The 16527-nt window shown below is 39.4% G+C and overlaps 1 protein-coding gene across 1 annotated transcript in view; it reads right to left on the bottom strand.

Moving 5' to 3' along the window:
• Positions 1 to 2690: 2690 nt before the first annotated feature.
• Positions 2691 to 16527, bottom strand: part of LOC122815984 (proteoglycan 3-like) — a 124356-nt gene continuing 110519 nt past the window's right edge. The window contains exon 6 of the mRNA XM_044088867.1: positions 2691 to 3256. Coding sequence (XP_043944802.1) covers positions 3171 to 3256 — 86 coding nt within the window. The 3' untranslated portion in view covers positions 2691 to 3170. The remainder of the gene's footprint in view (positions 3257 to 16527) is intronic.

The raw sequence follows: 16527 nt of genomic DNA, 5'->3' as shown, positions 1-16527 counted from the left end.
AGAGAGATCCAGTTGTAATTCTTTGTAGTGCATGAAGATTTATCTGCTGCCATATGCTACAAAAGCTGTAGTACTGAGTGTTTTATACATTTGAAAGCATTTGCCACTGCCACACAGGCAGCAGCCATCACAGAAGGTTAAAGAAAAGCTGCTAAATATTTCCTTTAGACTTTTTTCTTTTCCTTCTTAAGGATAAAAAGAAAAGAAAAGAGGCAAAGTTATAATTAAGGGTTTGACGGCTTTCTGCCACGCTTCTGTAATGGTCATTCATAATCATCAGCCCCCTTTTCCCCAATTTTTTTCTACACGAGTCAGGGTATCATGTTAACTGTTGCCAACTCTCTTGAGTCAGTGCCAAACTCCTGCCTTCTTCAGCACTCATGCCTGACTGTCACAGATCTTCTTTCACACAATCCATCCACCTCTTTGCTGGATGTTCTCGCTTCCTCTTACCTTCTTCTTGTCTGTCCCAAATCTTTTCACCAGATTGTCATCTGCTTTTCTGCACGTCTGAACCACCATAATCTGTTCTCAGTGATCTTTTCTGCAAATTGGATCTACTTTGGCTTCTGCTCTTATGTCCTCATTTCTTCATCTGTTCCACAGTGTGCATCCAACCACCCTTCTCAGACACTTCATTTCCATCACCTCTGACTTCTTCAACTGTTCTGACTTTACTGCCCAGGTTTCTGTACCATACAGTAGTACTGGTCCCACAGTTGGCTGAAATCCCTCAGATTTTACCTTTGGCCTCCTCATTCAAACTTCCTTTCTCCTCAACCAGTCCTCCCAGATACTTGAAACAGTTAACCTATTCTACTATTTTTCCTTTGGTCTCAGTTCTCATCTTCATCTGATTTTCCCCATTTGCTTCCATTACAACTGTCTTATCTGTGCTCAGTTTCATCTAATGTGCCTTCAGTTTTGCATTCCATTCCCCTACCCTTTGCAGGGTCTGCCTGTAATGCAACATCATCTGCATGCAGTAACTTTGTCGATGTGTCCCCTCTGACATGTTTGCTAATGTAGTTTGTCACCAGTATGAACAGCAGTGGGCTCAGAGCTGAACGTTGGTCTACACCCAATCCCATTGGGAATCCCTCTGTGAGGCCAAACACTGTTTGTACTTGAGTCATTGGGTCCTTGTACATAGCCTGCACTAATTCTACCAATATTTATGGGACTTCAAACCACAGCAGTACTGCCTAGATCAACTTTCTTAGGACCTTGTCATATGCTTTCTCCAAGTCTAGGAATGCCCATTTGGATCTCTCCTCATTTCTAGCTTCTTCTCAAGTGTCTGTCTCAATGCAAACATTGGGTCAATTGTGCTGCATCCTGATCTGAATCCAAACTGCTCATCTCCCATATTACGTTCTACTGCTTTGCATATCTGTTTATCTATCATCCTCTCCAGAACTTTCATGCAATGTGATAGGAATTTGATGCCTCTGTACTGCCCACAGTTGGGGATATCATCTTTGTTTTTGTACACTGGGACAAATATGCTTATTCACCAGTCATCTAGGATACACCTTTCTCTCCACACTGCTATTAGTACCCTCAGGAGCCATTTCTCCCCACTCTCACCCAGCATCATTTTACAATCATGGATTCTCCCCCAGTGCCTTTTCATTACCTTGTATGTGATCTTGTGCCTGTCTCTCTTTCTGAACCATGCGTTGGCTAGTATCAAACCGTTTGCCAGACAGAAGTCTAGAATGGCCTCTCCTTCATTATTCCTGTTGCCCCACCCATGTGGACCCAGGCAGTCCTAATGTCCTGTTTTGTCTGCCCCAATATGTGCATTTAAGTCACCCATTATCAACACCAATTCATGTTGTCCTGCTTTATCTAGTAGGTCCTGCAACTGCTGTCTGAATGCACTCTTTTCCTCACTATCACCCTGCTATGGGGCATAGGCTGAGATTATGAGTACTGTTCTATCATTACACCAGAGTCTGACTGCCATGAATCTGTCATTAATTCTGAGGGTATCCCTCACTGCCTTCTGAAGCCTCTCTCTCACCGCAATTCCTACACCATTTCTAGCCTTTCCCCTCTCCAGAATAGTAGAGTCTGGATCCCAAGTCAAGTAGCTTTGCTGCACTGCCCTTCCACCTTGTCTCTTGTATACATAGGATGTCCAGCCTCCTCTGTATCATCATGTCATCCACTTCCAAGCTGTGTCTCATCAGTGAACCTACATTAGGCGTAGCAATTCTCAGTTCATGTTTGGCAGGTTGGTTGGTTTTACATCCAGCTTTCACTCAACAGAGCTATCCCAGGTAACCCAGGCTGGGCAAATAGACACCAGCCAGCCAGTAGCTTATTGACACAGGGCTGTTGGGCTTTATGGCGGGCACACACTGACCCATAGGGTCACATATAGCCCTCCAACCATTAGCAAGCTTATTGTACACAGCTTCTATATAATTCATGTGCATAGTATTATCAATAACACAACAATGTTTTACCTGTGATATATTTGGCTGTAAACTGTATTACTTCATAGGGTTTTCACCACGGTATTGTGCTGAAATGGGGATAACAACCTAGCCCAACCATTCCAGTTAACAAATGGATATAAATAAATACACATATACACACATGCATGCATACAACCATAAATAAAATACAATAAAACATATTCAAGTATGCAGAGAAGACTGTAAATGACACAATTTTGTTTGCACAATAACATATTTTATTATTTCCAATCAGCTTCAAAGTATTTTGTAATGTTTTGTTACGTATCGGTCACTCTTTATTACAGAATAATGAAAATATCTAGCACATAACCTCGTCAGAATGTGCAAAACAAAGCAAACAATCAGCAAAATCGGTGACCTCATAAGAAATCCTTTCTTCTGAGACAGAAAAAGAGACTGTTAATAAAAATTATAACCATCATCACTTTTAAGAGCAAGCTGGTTTGTTTTTGATTCATAAATTCCTTGAATCAATTTCTTACTGTTTAAGACAGACAACAAACTAATAACAAACTTTGCACTTCCAAGTTAAGTACACACCAGTCCTTCTTTAATAACAATGTGAGAAATATCATTTACAGCAAAATGGATCAGATCCTCTAAGCTCCAGTGAGTCAGCTACCCCAACGTTAATAATAATGAATCAAGCAAGTGATACAAAGCAGAGACCGATGCACATTATCTTGAGTGACTTTTTCCTGGTTTACTTTCACAGACAAAAGGTCTGCGCTTGTAGCAGTCCACATCATGCCAGTATCCTGGTTCTAAAATGGGAGAAAAACAAAGATTTCTTAAGTCAGGAACAGAGAAAAATACTTAGTACAAATAGATAAACAAAAATTCAAATGTGGATAGAGTGTGTGTGTGTGTGTGTGTGTGTGTGTGTGTGTGTGTGTGTGTGTGTGTGTGTGTGTGTGTGTGTGTGTGGGTGTGTGGGTGCGTGGGTGTGTGTGTGTGTGTGTGTGTGTGTGTGTGTGTGTGTGTGTGTGTGTGTGTGTGTGTGTGTGTGTGTGTGTGTGTGTGTGTGTGTGTGTGTGTGTGTTTGCATGTGTGTGTGTGAATGTGCGTGCATGTGTGTGTATATGTGTGCATGCGTGTGTGTATATGTGTGCATGCGTGTGTGTGTGTGCGTGTTTGTGTGTGTATCTTTCTCTCTGTATATCAAAGTATATCAGTGTGCATGTATGTATGCATATCTCCGTATTTATCTGTGTGTAAATATGCATATCTGGATATATGCTTACATGTGCTTTTGTTTATGTATGTGTGTTATGTGCATGTATACGTATGCACGTATTTTATCTTTCTGTGCATTCTGTGATGGACTAACATCCTGTCCATTATCGATCTTTGTTTTCCATCACTGTCTATATTGAACTCTGGTTATAATAGTTTTGGCATTTTGAGCTAGTAGGATTGCAGTTATGCTTTGAGGACCTGTCCAATTTAACCAGACAGGATTTATACACATTTGTTACTGTGCAGATAATGTAAGAAGAACTGTTTTACTTGCAGCTCAGGTAAGATCAATAAAAACCTTTACTTTTGTTTATTTATAATATATAAAAAACATTTAACAGAATCTTGTAGGATTATAGTTTACGTTCCTAAAACAAATAATTTTAATTCTGAATTTCTTCCTGTGAACTCTTCTCTTTATAAAAGGTCTAAAGGTTGTATTTAAATTGTATCTTCATTGCTCATTCCTTTGCCTCAAACAGATTAACAGAATAAAGAGGTTTACTATCCCTTCAAGGTTTACTCTGCTTTTTGTACCACTGACTCACAAAACATGACTAGCATGGTTGTAGGAGGTACTGAATAGAAATTGTATCTTTTTGAAGATGATCCCTGAGATTCATTTAAGGCCCTAGCATGAGCCGTATGGCTTGCACTAGAAAGGCCCTTTCAGTGTGATATGCCCAAACACAATTCAGGAACATGATGATCGTGATGAGGTAGACCTTATTACTGGCTAATCTGCATGTTTCCTGAATTGCAGGAGCTACGACAATGTTCAGATCATGGCTGACCTGTATGTCACAGTAGTACCTTACTGCTCATGTAGGTAATGGATCCCCTTTTCAGTCACTCTCAATCATGCACAAGTCACATATGAACACATACTCACACACACACACACACACACACGCACGCATGCTATTCAGTTCCTGTACCCATCCCTACCCTCGTGTCATCACCCCATAATACTTTAGTACCATTACAGCACTTTAAAGAGTCACCTGGTGCTTTAGTGGATCTATCCATCCCTGATCTCCATACTAATGTTGATGCCATTACAGCACTTAAGTGTAAGCCCTGCTGTCTCATGGTTTAATCCCCAATTCTGATCCCCATAGTAATGTAATGTGCCTTAGGGCACTTTAAGTAGTATTTTCTGGCATCTGGTGTATCCTCCTACCCCCTCATTCCCTTAGTAATGTTGGTGTCATTATAGCAGTTTAGAGCTTCATCTCTGCTGTCCACTGGTCCCCCCACACCTGATCCCAGTAGTAACATTGGTGCCATTATGGCAATTAAGAATGTATCTAGTGTTCCCACCCCATTCCTCTTATGCTGTTCTCTGCCTTAGTGCACTGTTTCCTGGTTTTCAGTGTATCCCCCCATCCCTTAGTAATGCTGGTGCTGGTGCAACACTGTAGAGCATGTATCCCCCCACCCCTCCAGTCCTTGTAGTAATGGTGGTGCCAGTTCAGTACTGTACAGCATGTATCCCTGCAGTCCCTGTAGTAATGTTGGTGCCACTACAGTACTGTAGAGCATGTATCCACCCAACTCCCAGTCCCTGTACTAATGGTGATGCCAGTACAGGACTGCAGAGCGTGTACCTCCCACACCCCCACTTCCTGTAGCAATGGTGGTGGCAGTACAGTACTGTACAGTATGTATCCCCCCCAACCTAAAGCCCCTGTAGTAAGGGTAGTGCCAATACAGTACTGTAGAGCATGTATCCCTCCACCCCAGGTCCTGGTAGTAATGGTGGTGCCAGTACAGTACTGTAGAGTATGTATCCTTACACCCCCCCAGTTCCTGTAGTAAGGGTGGTGCCGATACAGTACTGTAAAGCATGTATCAACCCTCCACACAGTCCCTGTAGTAATGGTGGTGCCAGTAGAGCACTTTTACTTATTATTCTCCCTGGTCTTCTGTGGTCCTCCCCCCCGGATCCCCGTTTTGATGCTGGTGCTATTATAACACTTTTACAGTAAGCCCTAGTGTCTGGTAGTTGACATCCACCATGGTTGTGTTCACAGTTGAACATGGCTTCTTGGCAATGTTTGCTACAGTGACATGGTTGGGATGGCTACTTTCTTGAATTGGTCAGCCCTGTAGATGCCTTCCTGGGGGCAGCTTTGGGGAGAGAGCACATAAGTATATAGCATATCCCTGTCCCCCTAGAAAGACTCATTAGCATTCTGCATGGTTTCTGCACTGCTGTGGGCCCATCCCTTAGCAGTGCTGCATGTCATGTTGGAGGACCATGAAGCACTGTGTTAAGGAATTTACTGAATACATAAAATGTACCACAACATGTTCACAATCATAACTTACCTATAAAAAATTCAGACGTTTCACTCAATTATTAAACCAATTCAAAACATTTTATCTAATATCATTTTATTAAGTGGGATGAAGACTGAAGCTTTGAGGAAAACAATGTATCTCAAGGCAAACAATTAAAATGAATTTCAATTTAATATGGCATAACACCAGTATTACAGAATTTGACACTGTCTTTAGTAGCAGTGGTACAGATCTACGCAATGTAAACTATTTTGCATCAACATGCATTTTCTGACAATAAGAAGAAATAAACTTTTATGACTAATATTATCGACTGACTGTAATCTTTAGTAATTTACCAGAGAATCAAACATTTTTATTAGGGACATAGCAAAAATCTGAGACAAAGTCAGGGACTGCTGAGATATATGTTTATATGTAATATGTCATTTCTAGCCTAAATATTATTTGGAGTTCTGGAATACAAAGTTTAGTTTATTTTTGTGGTTCCTAAAAAGCCTGGAAGACAGTAACTGCCAATAGAATGACATTAGTCATATCTGCTGTATAAAGGAATTTTTTGACTTGGGTTTTGCCGACCAAACATCCAATGTGATAAAACTTATGGCAGTATTCTAAGTCCTTATACTGAAATGCTGCTGATATGTGTTCCAGTCACACTCGAATGATGTTAAGGTTTGAGTCAGAGACACGAGTTGTGCCAAAGTGAAGCACTTAGAAGATGATTCACAAAGTCTTATGCTAATAAGGGGATAATGAGATGCAAATGAGAAGTGTATTAAAAATCTGTGACATTCTTATGTAACTGAGTCCCTCTTTCCACCTTTTGTGATTTATAGTCATCTTGTACTACATATCTCAGCTGTTTTCAGGTGGGTTATTAAAAGCAAATCCACACCTTTTCTATCTACTTTGCAGTCCTTGGAAATACTCAGTTTTACAGCAAAGCTGTCTGTTTCCCATTTTAAGCTGCTTGTTTCGATCACACTGAAACACGATCAGCAGAGTCACTTGTCAGCCTAGCAGAAGAAGGTACTGGCAATGAATAGCTCACATTAAATGTGCTGCACAGGAACTGCTGGTAGGTTTAGAGTGGACAGCAGTATAATAAGGACTTTGGCGAGCTTGTAGAGCCCACAAGCAGGAACTAGAGGAATGCATGGCCTTTCTATACCTAGGGATATCAAAGTATGTATAGCTGCCACTGTACTTGCCATGGGAATCTTTCAAAAACAGACTTGGGGAAGGTTAGGGGTCTCACAGGCTTCTGCCTTAAGGGCACTGCAGCAGTTCTGAACTAGATTCTTGGCCCAGTTGGATGACCTATCCCATTTCCCAGTGTCACCAGAGGACAGACCCAGTGCCATGCACTGCTTAGTGTGAGAGATTGCACCCATGTTGCTATAAGGGCCCCATCTGGACCATGGGAGAACAGAACAGAACTGTCAATGTGTGATGTGAGGGGATGCATCCCAAATGTGCCATCCCAGCATCTAGCATGCTCATGACTCTCACATTTGTTACAAAAATTTAGTGTAAATCCTTTTCTTGGTTTAATTTCTCTAAGTCTGTTGAGTTTCTAATACCATGATGGGAATGGACCACATTCCTTTGACCCCATTCCTAAGTCAAAGTATGACTAAGTGCATGGAATTAATTTTGTTTCAGTCTTTGATGTTAGCCAAAAGTGTTCTTCGCAGCACCCGCAATGTGGCCAGAATTGTCTTTGTCTAGATTTCATACAGAATAACATGTATCAGTAGCATAAACAAACTGTACAACAGAAGGAAGAAACTCTTGCAAAAGAGAGCAAAATCCCACAAGTGGAGGAGCTCCCTGGTCAGCCTCAGTAAGAAGCTGCGATCCCTGATAAAATCCTCCAAAGCTAGTTACGAAAACAAAATTGCCACTGATTCTAAAGACAACCACAAAACATTCTATAGCTATGTCAAGAATCTCAATGGCAACACTCAGATCTGCTCTGAGTTACAGCACAATGGCACTAAATATACAGACCCAACTGATATTGCCAACATCCTGGCAGATAGGTTCAGTGCTAACTTTACCCCCCCTCTCACCCCCTAAAGTGCTAACTTTACCCCCCCTCTCACCCCCTAAAGAGCCCATCTCTATACTGGAAGAATGCAAAGTTCCTGTAATCACGGCTGCACAGGTAAAAACCACACTCTCCAAAGCCAAGAACACAGCATCCATGGGAACAGACAACATCCCAGGCTGAGTTCTACATGAACTACAGAATGAACTGGCACCCCCACCTAAGTACCATGTTCAATCATAGCCTCACCTCAGGCTTTGTGCCTGCTGAATGGTGCACAGCAACAGTTATCCCACTCCACAAGGGGGGAGCCACCACGGACACCGGGAACTACCGCCCCATTAGCCTGACGAGCCTGGTCTGCAAGGCCATGGAATGTATCATCGTGGAACTTATAAACAAAGACATTGGTAATCTCCAAACTCTGGATCCCACCCAGTTCAGGTGTGTAAAAGGCAGATCATGTCTCCTAAACCTGACAGGCTTCTTTGAAGCAGTCACCAAAGCCATAGACAAGGGTAAGGTGGTTCACACAGCCTATCTAGATCTTGCCAAGGCTTTTGACACCATCCCCCACTCTTGAATTATAGATAAACTGACTAAATTAGGTATAAATTCCTATGTTACAAGATGGGTTGACAACTGGCTCACTGACAGAACCCACACTGTCAAAGTAGCAGACTCCAAATCCGACTTCAGACCAGTGACAAGTGGAGTACCACAGGGTTCAGTCCTGGGTCCTCTCCTGTTTGGTATCTACTTCTCTGACGTACAGGCTAACACAGAAGGTCTTTGGCTAACGAAGTTCACAGATGACTGCAAACTAGGAGCCATAATCTAATCTCCTAACGATGTGGACATCCGACAAAAGGGCCTCACTGAGACAGATGCCTGGTGTCAAAGCCATGGCCTCAAGCTCAATGCCAAAAAGTGCATTGTCATCCCCTTTGGTAAAAACTATGTACCCATGAACTACAACATAGGTGGTAGTATACTTAACACCGAAAGTGTGATAAGAGACTTTGGGACACAGATGGACAGTAGTCTCTCCTTTGATAATCACATCGCCACAGTAGTCAGGAAATCCTTCTATGTGGCACACCTCATCACAAAAGGTTTCTCATCCAGAAAAAAAGAGGTCATTGTTCCCCTCTACTCATCACTCATTAGACCCATTATAGAGTACAACGCCCCTTTTGGTATGTACCTCACAAGACATCTACAACAACTTGAAATGCCGCAGAAATACCTTACAAAGAGGATTACCGGCCTCAAATAGATGCCCTACGCAGTCCGTCTCAAAAAACTCCAGCTTTACTCTGTCGCATATCGCCTACTCAGAGGTGATCTCTGTCTAACATACAAAGCTATGTCAAACCTAGAGCTGTTGAACATGCTTCACTTAAAGAAATCCCAATCCCTCCGAGCTACAAGCTCTAGGGACCTAAACCTTGTCACCAAAATAAACAGAACATGCCAGAGGGATAGATTCCTGTCCCAGAGACTTCCCATACTCTGGAATAAACTACCTATCTATATCAAACAAAGCTCCTCATTAGTACTCTTCAAGAAAAATCTTGATGATTGGATGGGAAATAGGAAATTCACCCCGGGGATCACATCTGTGGCTCTGCTCGACAGTGGCACAGGAAAATAATTTTCTTGGGTGGCAAAAGCCAGGGTACCTTTTTAGCTGGGCGTGTATAGGCCCCAGGGCCGATAGCCTAGCACCTACCTATGAACCTATATCTAAATACGACTGTAAATTCATTTTTATAAAATCCATTGCTCCTACTACTGTTGGAACTGTCTGAGCATCCTTTTTCCACAATGCTCTCATTTCTGCCTGGAAATCCTGGTATTTTATGACTTTGTTTCTCTGTATATAATACACTGTAATCACTGGGTATAGCAATTTCAAAGATTAATGCTACTTCTGTCTTCTTTTCATGGACTGCTATATCTGGTTTTCTTGCATTTATTTTTTGAACTTTTGATAATGGATGATCCCATATGATATAAATTCATCAGTCTTTATAATGCTTTGTGACTCACATTTCCAATTCTTCTCAGCTACTTCAATATTATAATGTTTGCACAATCCCCATTGCAGCAGTCTTGCCACAATATTGTGCCTTTCGGTATACAGGCCTTCTGCCATTAGTATGTCTCACCCAGCAACAAGATGTGAAACTGTTTTCAGTACTGTTTTACAGAACCTGCATTTCTCTGTTTCTCCCACATGTTCAGTGGATTTTGTAAACCAACATGTATGTAGTCCAATAAAAGACAAGAAAGAGGCTCAGACTCCTTGCTCCAGCAAAAAAGACGATGTTATTCCAGATGCAACACTAAAAATAGCGAGGCAAAGTTCTTAACGCAAAATTATTATTGTGGCGTTTTCGCCATGTACACTGACACAGCTTCTTCAGAGATAAAAACAAAACAAATCAAATTCACTCTAAGTCAGACTTTTAAATCTTTAAAAAGGAAGTGATGTCATGACCGTTGGTATTTATATTAATACATTTAAAACCCAAATCATTAAATGTCTAAAATCTAAACACATCTTTAATAATGATAAGAGCATCATTTAATAAACAATAAATATATGTTTATATGTATAAATGTAAATATATATGCCCAGTAAATGGGAAGTGAGTACCGCAAGAGATTAAAAACAAGCAAACCAAAGATCAAATATTTTTAAAAAAATAATAATAATCTAGTAAGAAAATAAGCAACATTCTGATGGAATAAAGTGCAACTGGGAACTATATAAATGCATAAAGTAGACTTTATGCAAAATTTACAAGGATATAAAAGAACCTGTAAATGGGGTTTGCTATATAGATACAAAGTAAGTTAGTGGGCTCCCAAGATGAAAACATAGTATGGCTATCTTAAGTAACTTCTCAGTTTCAATACTGTGGAAATATTACAATTTTCATTTAACGCTGGATAGTTAAATGCATCTGTTCTAAGTTGCCATTCGAGCTCACATAGTTCTAGGAGTAATGGAATAGGGCCCCCCCTAATGTTACCTTGTATTTGGTCTATTGCCATGAATGAAAAACTGTGGCCTGGTTGGTTAATAATGTGCCTAGCAAGGGCGTTGCTGTCATTTTTGTTCTTGATCGCATAAAGATGTTCATACATGCGATCGCGTAATCTACGATCGGTCTTACCGATGTAGAAAGACGGACAGCAATCGCATAAGGCCACATAAACAATAGATTTACTTTCACAGTTTAATGGAGCTCTGATTGTATATTTTTTATTACGTATAGTAAACGTCTGTCCTGATCTAACTTTATGGCATCTATTACAGAAGCCACAGGGGTACATACCCACTTTCCTATTAAAAGATGTTTTAAAAGAAACCCTTTGTAATAACTCCTTTAAGTTATTATTTCTTTTGAACACAAATCTAGGAAATAAGCCAAATTTGTCAGTGAGTGTAGAATTGTTTGAAATAAAATCCCAATTCTTACGTATGATAGTCATGATTGCTTTCGAATCTAGACTAAATGTCGTAATATAGCTCACAGATGGATCAAAAGAAGTTATCTGAGCTGGTGTTTCATCCAGTATGGAATTTGTGTTGATGGTGTCATTAGAGTTATTCAAACAAAGAGAAGGGGACATTACATGATTATTCGTACTTAAAATGGCCTTAAAAAAGTCATTGTTTCTCTTTGTGTTCACTTCTAAAATAAGTTCGCGAATCAAGTAGGTAGGATAACCCCTATTTGAGAACATCTCTGATAAAAAATCACATTCTTTGTGAAAGTCATCCAAAGTACTGCACATCTTTGCCGCTCTCACTAACTGGCCCTTAATTATAGCTCTTTTTTGTTTAAAGGGGTGATGGCTCGTGAAATGCAAAAATGAATTGCAGTACGTTGGCTTTCTGTAAATATTTGAGATGTAAGTATGAATCTGAACATCCTTAGTCAATTTGATGTCCAGATAGTCAATCTCCAATGTAGAGAATTTATAAGTGAATTTTAAAAATTCCGTAGTTTTGTTAATAGAATTAACAAAGGCATCAGCTTCAGGGAGGTCACCCCTAAAAAGCAAGAATATATCATCCAAGTATCTCGTGTAGAATTGTACTGGTGCCATTAAGGTAGTAGACGCAAAAAGCGAATGCTTCTCCCAGTATCCCATAAAGAAATTTGCCACGGAAGCCCCACAAGGGGACCCCATGGCAACTCCCTGTTTTTGGAGGAAGTATTTCTTATCAAAGATAAAGTAGTTGGACGACAGAACAATATCCAATAATTCTGTCACAAGATCTATTTCTAACCTTGGGGCACCTAGTTCTTCAAGTAGAAGTGCAGTCCACTCTAGTGCTTCCTGGTGAGGTATTGAAGTATATAAGTCCACTACATCAACAGTGAGAAAATTATCATCACTGTTGAAAGGTAGACTATTAATTCGTTCTAAAAACGACCATGAGTCTTTACAAACACCAGGAAGACTCTGCACATATTTAGACAGAAGTTTATCCACGAGTTTAGCACTTGGATATGTCATGGAGGACCTTCCGTCAATTAAAGCCCTCATAGGTGGGTTAGACAAGTCTTTATGGACCTTAGGAATGCCAAACATAACAGGAAGCTTTGGTAATGTTATATCTATGTAGTTATAGGTTTCTAGGTCTATCTTATTTTCGAGAAATAAATCTCGAAAATAACCTCTCATCCAGTTATGTGCACTATGTATTTCATTGATAGAAGCTTCAGAATAAGCTGGTGAGTCCAAAACAGAAGACATCTTCTCATTATACGCTTCATTATCAAATATAACAAACCCACCCCCTTTATCAGGTTTTATAAATCGTACTGGAACTTGACGAAGGTTGTTAAGTAATTCAAATTGCTCTTTGGAAGTATTAAACTGCCGAATGGGCCTCCTACAGGAATTAACATTGAACATGTGTCTTAGATCTACTTCACACACGTGTTCAAAAAGGGCTAAAGAAGGATGAAGGGGTGGGTTGAAAACACTGGGTAATTTTAGCATTGAAGTGCATGGTAGGGTACATTCATTGTTGAAAAACAGTTTCAAATTTAGTTTTCTCACAAAACATTTAAGATTAATGATTTCTTTCGTAATGTCACCGATCTTACTCGGGACAAAAGTGTACCCATGAGCCAAAAGTTCAATAAGCTCATCAGAGAAAGAAATGTCCATAAAATTATAAATTTTAAAGTCACCATTTTGATTACTAACAATTTTGGGACCATTTTGTATTAAAGGACCCATATTAATTTTTGGAGCTCCTTCCAAGGTTAGATCCAAAAGACTTGTATGAGTTATTTCCAATTCTGTCTCCTGTTGTTCCGTTGGCGAGGGTAACGCTGTTCTAAAAAATTGTTATTGACATGCTGGCTCTGCTTAGAGTTGGTCTTAGGGCCAGAGTTGTTATTGGCGTTGAGACCCTTTATTCTATTACTACGCCTAGGACCTGGTCCTTCATCATTGTGAAGATCATCTTCAAAAGGAACAGTATTAACATGTGATGACTGTGTGATGCTATCAAGCTGTCCCACCCCATCACCAAAATATGGTTTCTTGTTATCCAAGAATTGGAGCTTGGGATAAGCAGAACCATTTTTGTATGCTTGTCTGTCTCTTATTAATTTTTTACTTTTGTTCAATTTCAGCTTGTTAAGAAGTGCATCAATACTAGTCAAAGTTCTATCATAATCAATTTTGAACATAGGGAAGTCCAGGTCTGTTTTTAATTCTCTATCAAGAAGTTCAGTTTCAAGCAAAAGTTGGTTAATCTGAATGTCATAGTGCTTGATAATGAGTTCAAGTAAATGAACTCCTTGTGTTTGAAAAAAGTTCTTTTAATTCAGCATAGAACAGTGCATTGTTCAGAAGGCCAGATGGGGAAAACGTATTCCGTAACCCCTTCGGTATTAAGCCTTCGTTTATACACTGTCTAAAATAAATAGTCTCCAGTTGCAGTTTCTTAAGTTTTAAAACATTATTATCAAAATGTTTCAGTTTGTCAGATAATGTCGTATTTACTACATCATTATTTCTTACAGTATCAGGAAAAGAATTCTGTTCAGAGAACAGAAACGCATCAGTGCTCTTCATCCATTCAGTGAAATTAGCTGTATTACTTACATTGCTGCAAGAAGCACCATTATTGCCGGAGTTGCTCGTTGGGATAACCCGTGGAGGCTGAATAAAAGGAGCTGGACCCCTCACTGCGGCTGGTGCTGCTGTACTATTGGAACGGTCATTCCAAGATGATGTACTCGCTCCTAAATTCACTCCGGTTGTTTGGTTCATTGCAACATTTGATGCGATATTGCCTCTTGTATTATTTTGGTTCTGACCATTGGAGGGTTGACCTGCCGGTATTTGGAAGTCCGGGGAAGTCAGAAAAACAGTACTTGAAGTTCCCGGCTCCTCGTCAGCAGCAACAGCTGCTGTGCGGTTGACACCATTCCTTTCGAATGCCTCAAACTTGGCATTCAATTGGTCTAACTTCTCGGCCAATACCGAAAGTGTGTTAGTTACTTTTGTATAGTAATCTTGATGTAAGTTGTCCGTACTCATTGGTAGGGACAAATTTGGCGTGCTGGGGCTAACAGGTCCGTCCGTAGCCATTCAAACAAACGAGCCAAATAACAGATAAGTAGAAAAACCAATAAAAGACAAGAAAGAGGCTCAGACTCCTTGCTCCAGCAAAAAAGACGATGTTATTCCAGATGCAACACTAAAAATAGCGAGGCAAAGTTCTAAACGCAAAATTATTATTGTGGCGTTTTCGCCATGTACACTGACACAGCTTCTTCAGAGATAAAAACAAAACAAATCAAATTCACTCTAAGTCAGACTTTTAAATCTTTAAAAAGGAAGTGATGTCATGACCGTTGGTATTTATATTAATACATTTAAAACCCAAATCATTAAATGTCTAAAATCTAAACACATCTTTAATAATGATAAGAGCATCATTTAATAAACAATAAATATATGTTTATATGTATAAATGTAAATATATATGCCCAGTAAATGGGAAGCGAGTACCGCAAGAGATTAAAAACAAGCAAACCAAAGATCAAATATTTTTAAAAAATAATAATAATCTAGTATATATTTAATATATATTTACATTTATACATATAAACATATATTTATTGTTTATTAAATGATGCTCTTATCATTATTAAAGATGTGTTTAGATTTTAGACATTTAATGATTTGGGTTTTAAATGTATTAATATAAATACCAACGGTCATGACATCACTTCCTTTTTAAAGATTTAAAAGTCTGACTTAGAGTGAATTTGATTTGTTTTGTTTTTATCTCTGAAGAAGCTGTGTCAGTGTACATGGCGAAAACGCCACAATAATAATTTTGCGTTAAGAACTTTGCCTCGCTATTTTTAGTGTTGCATCTGGAATAACATCGTCTTTTTTGCTGGAGCAAGGAGTCTGAGCCTCTTTCTTGTCTTTTATTGGTTTTTCTACTTATCTGTTATTTGGCATGTATGTAGTCCACTATCCTGTGCCACATATATTAACCTTTCATCTTTTTGTTTAAATTCACAACTGCTTCTTCAGATCCTGGTTGACATGAGGTTGTTCTAAGAGTTTTCTGCACTTGCAATTATATGTATGCCTTTTCCACATTTCTTGCATTCTCACCTGATCCTTCTCTTATATTCTTTCTTTTGATTTTTTTAGCAGATTCATTTGCTGCCTGATTTTTGTCTAATTCTGGTTCGGTTTCCAACGTGCTTGACACCAATATGCTTCTGCTAAAATATGCAGTGAAGTCACCTTAGATTTGTTTTATTCATGATATAATGCTTTTAGTATGTCTGGATCCAGTTAGGTCAGCAGATATGTATGCAGTCCTATGATTGCAGATCTATGCATGTAATTAGTTTTAAGGAGGCCCATACCTCCTTCAGAATGAGAAATATATACTCTTGGTACACATCGATTTTTATATATCATTTGGTAAGAAAGGAGCACTTTTCTTGTTTTTCTGTCCAACTGACCTGATATCTTTTGGAGCTAGTCAATCACTCCAAAACTGTAAGTTGATCGCCTACTTCTCTTCTCTTAAACACCTACTAGTTAAGCATCACTACACAATACTGTATTCCACTTACATCAGACCTTTTACTCTGTCTGCTGAGGTGCATTTATCTTTACTTTCACGGGTATAAATTTGTTATATTTGCCTAATGCAGCTCTTCTTTTCCAGACTTAAAACTCATTCATAACTCTATAGGGTAGCAACTTACATATTTTGCCAAATTGTGCAACTGTATACTATGATAAATTGCTTAATTGTATACTATATACTTCATCCAATGTATTGTTTAATCACTTACTATTTATGTTTTACTGTGAAGTGTTTCTCTCTGGGCCTGTGCTGAAAAAAAG

Source organism: Protopterus annectens, chromosome 11.part0 (genome assembly GCF_019279795.1).
Source record: "Protopterus annectens isolate FY-2018-M chromosome 11.part0, PAN1.0, whole genome shotgun sequence".
NCBI lineage: Eukaryota > Metazoa > Chordata > Ceratodontiformes > Protopteridae > Protopterus > Protopterus annectens.
The sequence above is the reverse complement of the archived record's forward strand: the minus strand, read 5'-3'. Positions and strand labels throughout refer to the sequence as shown.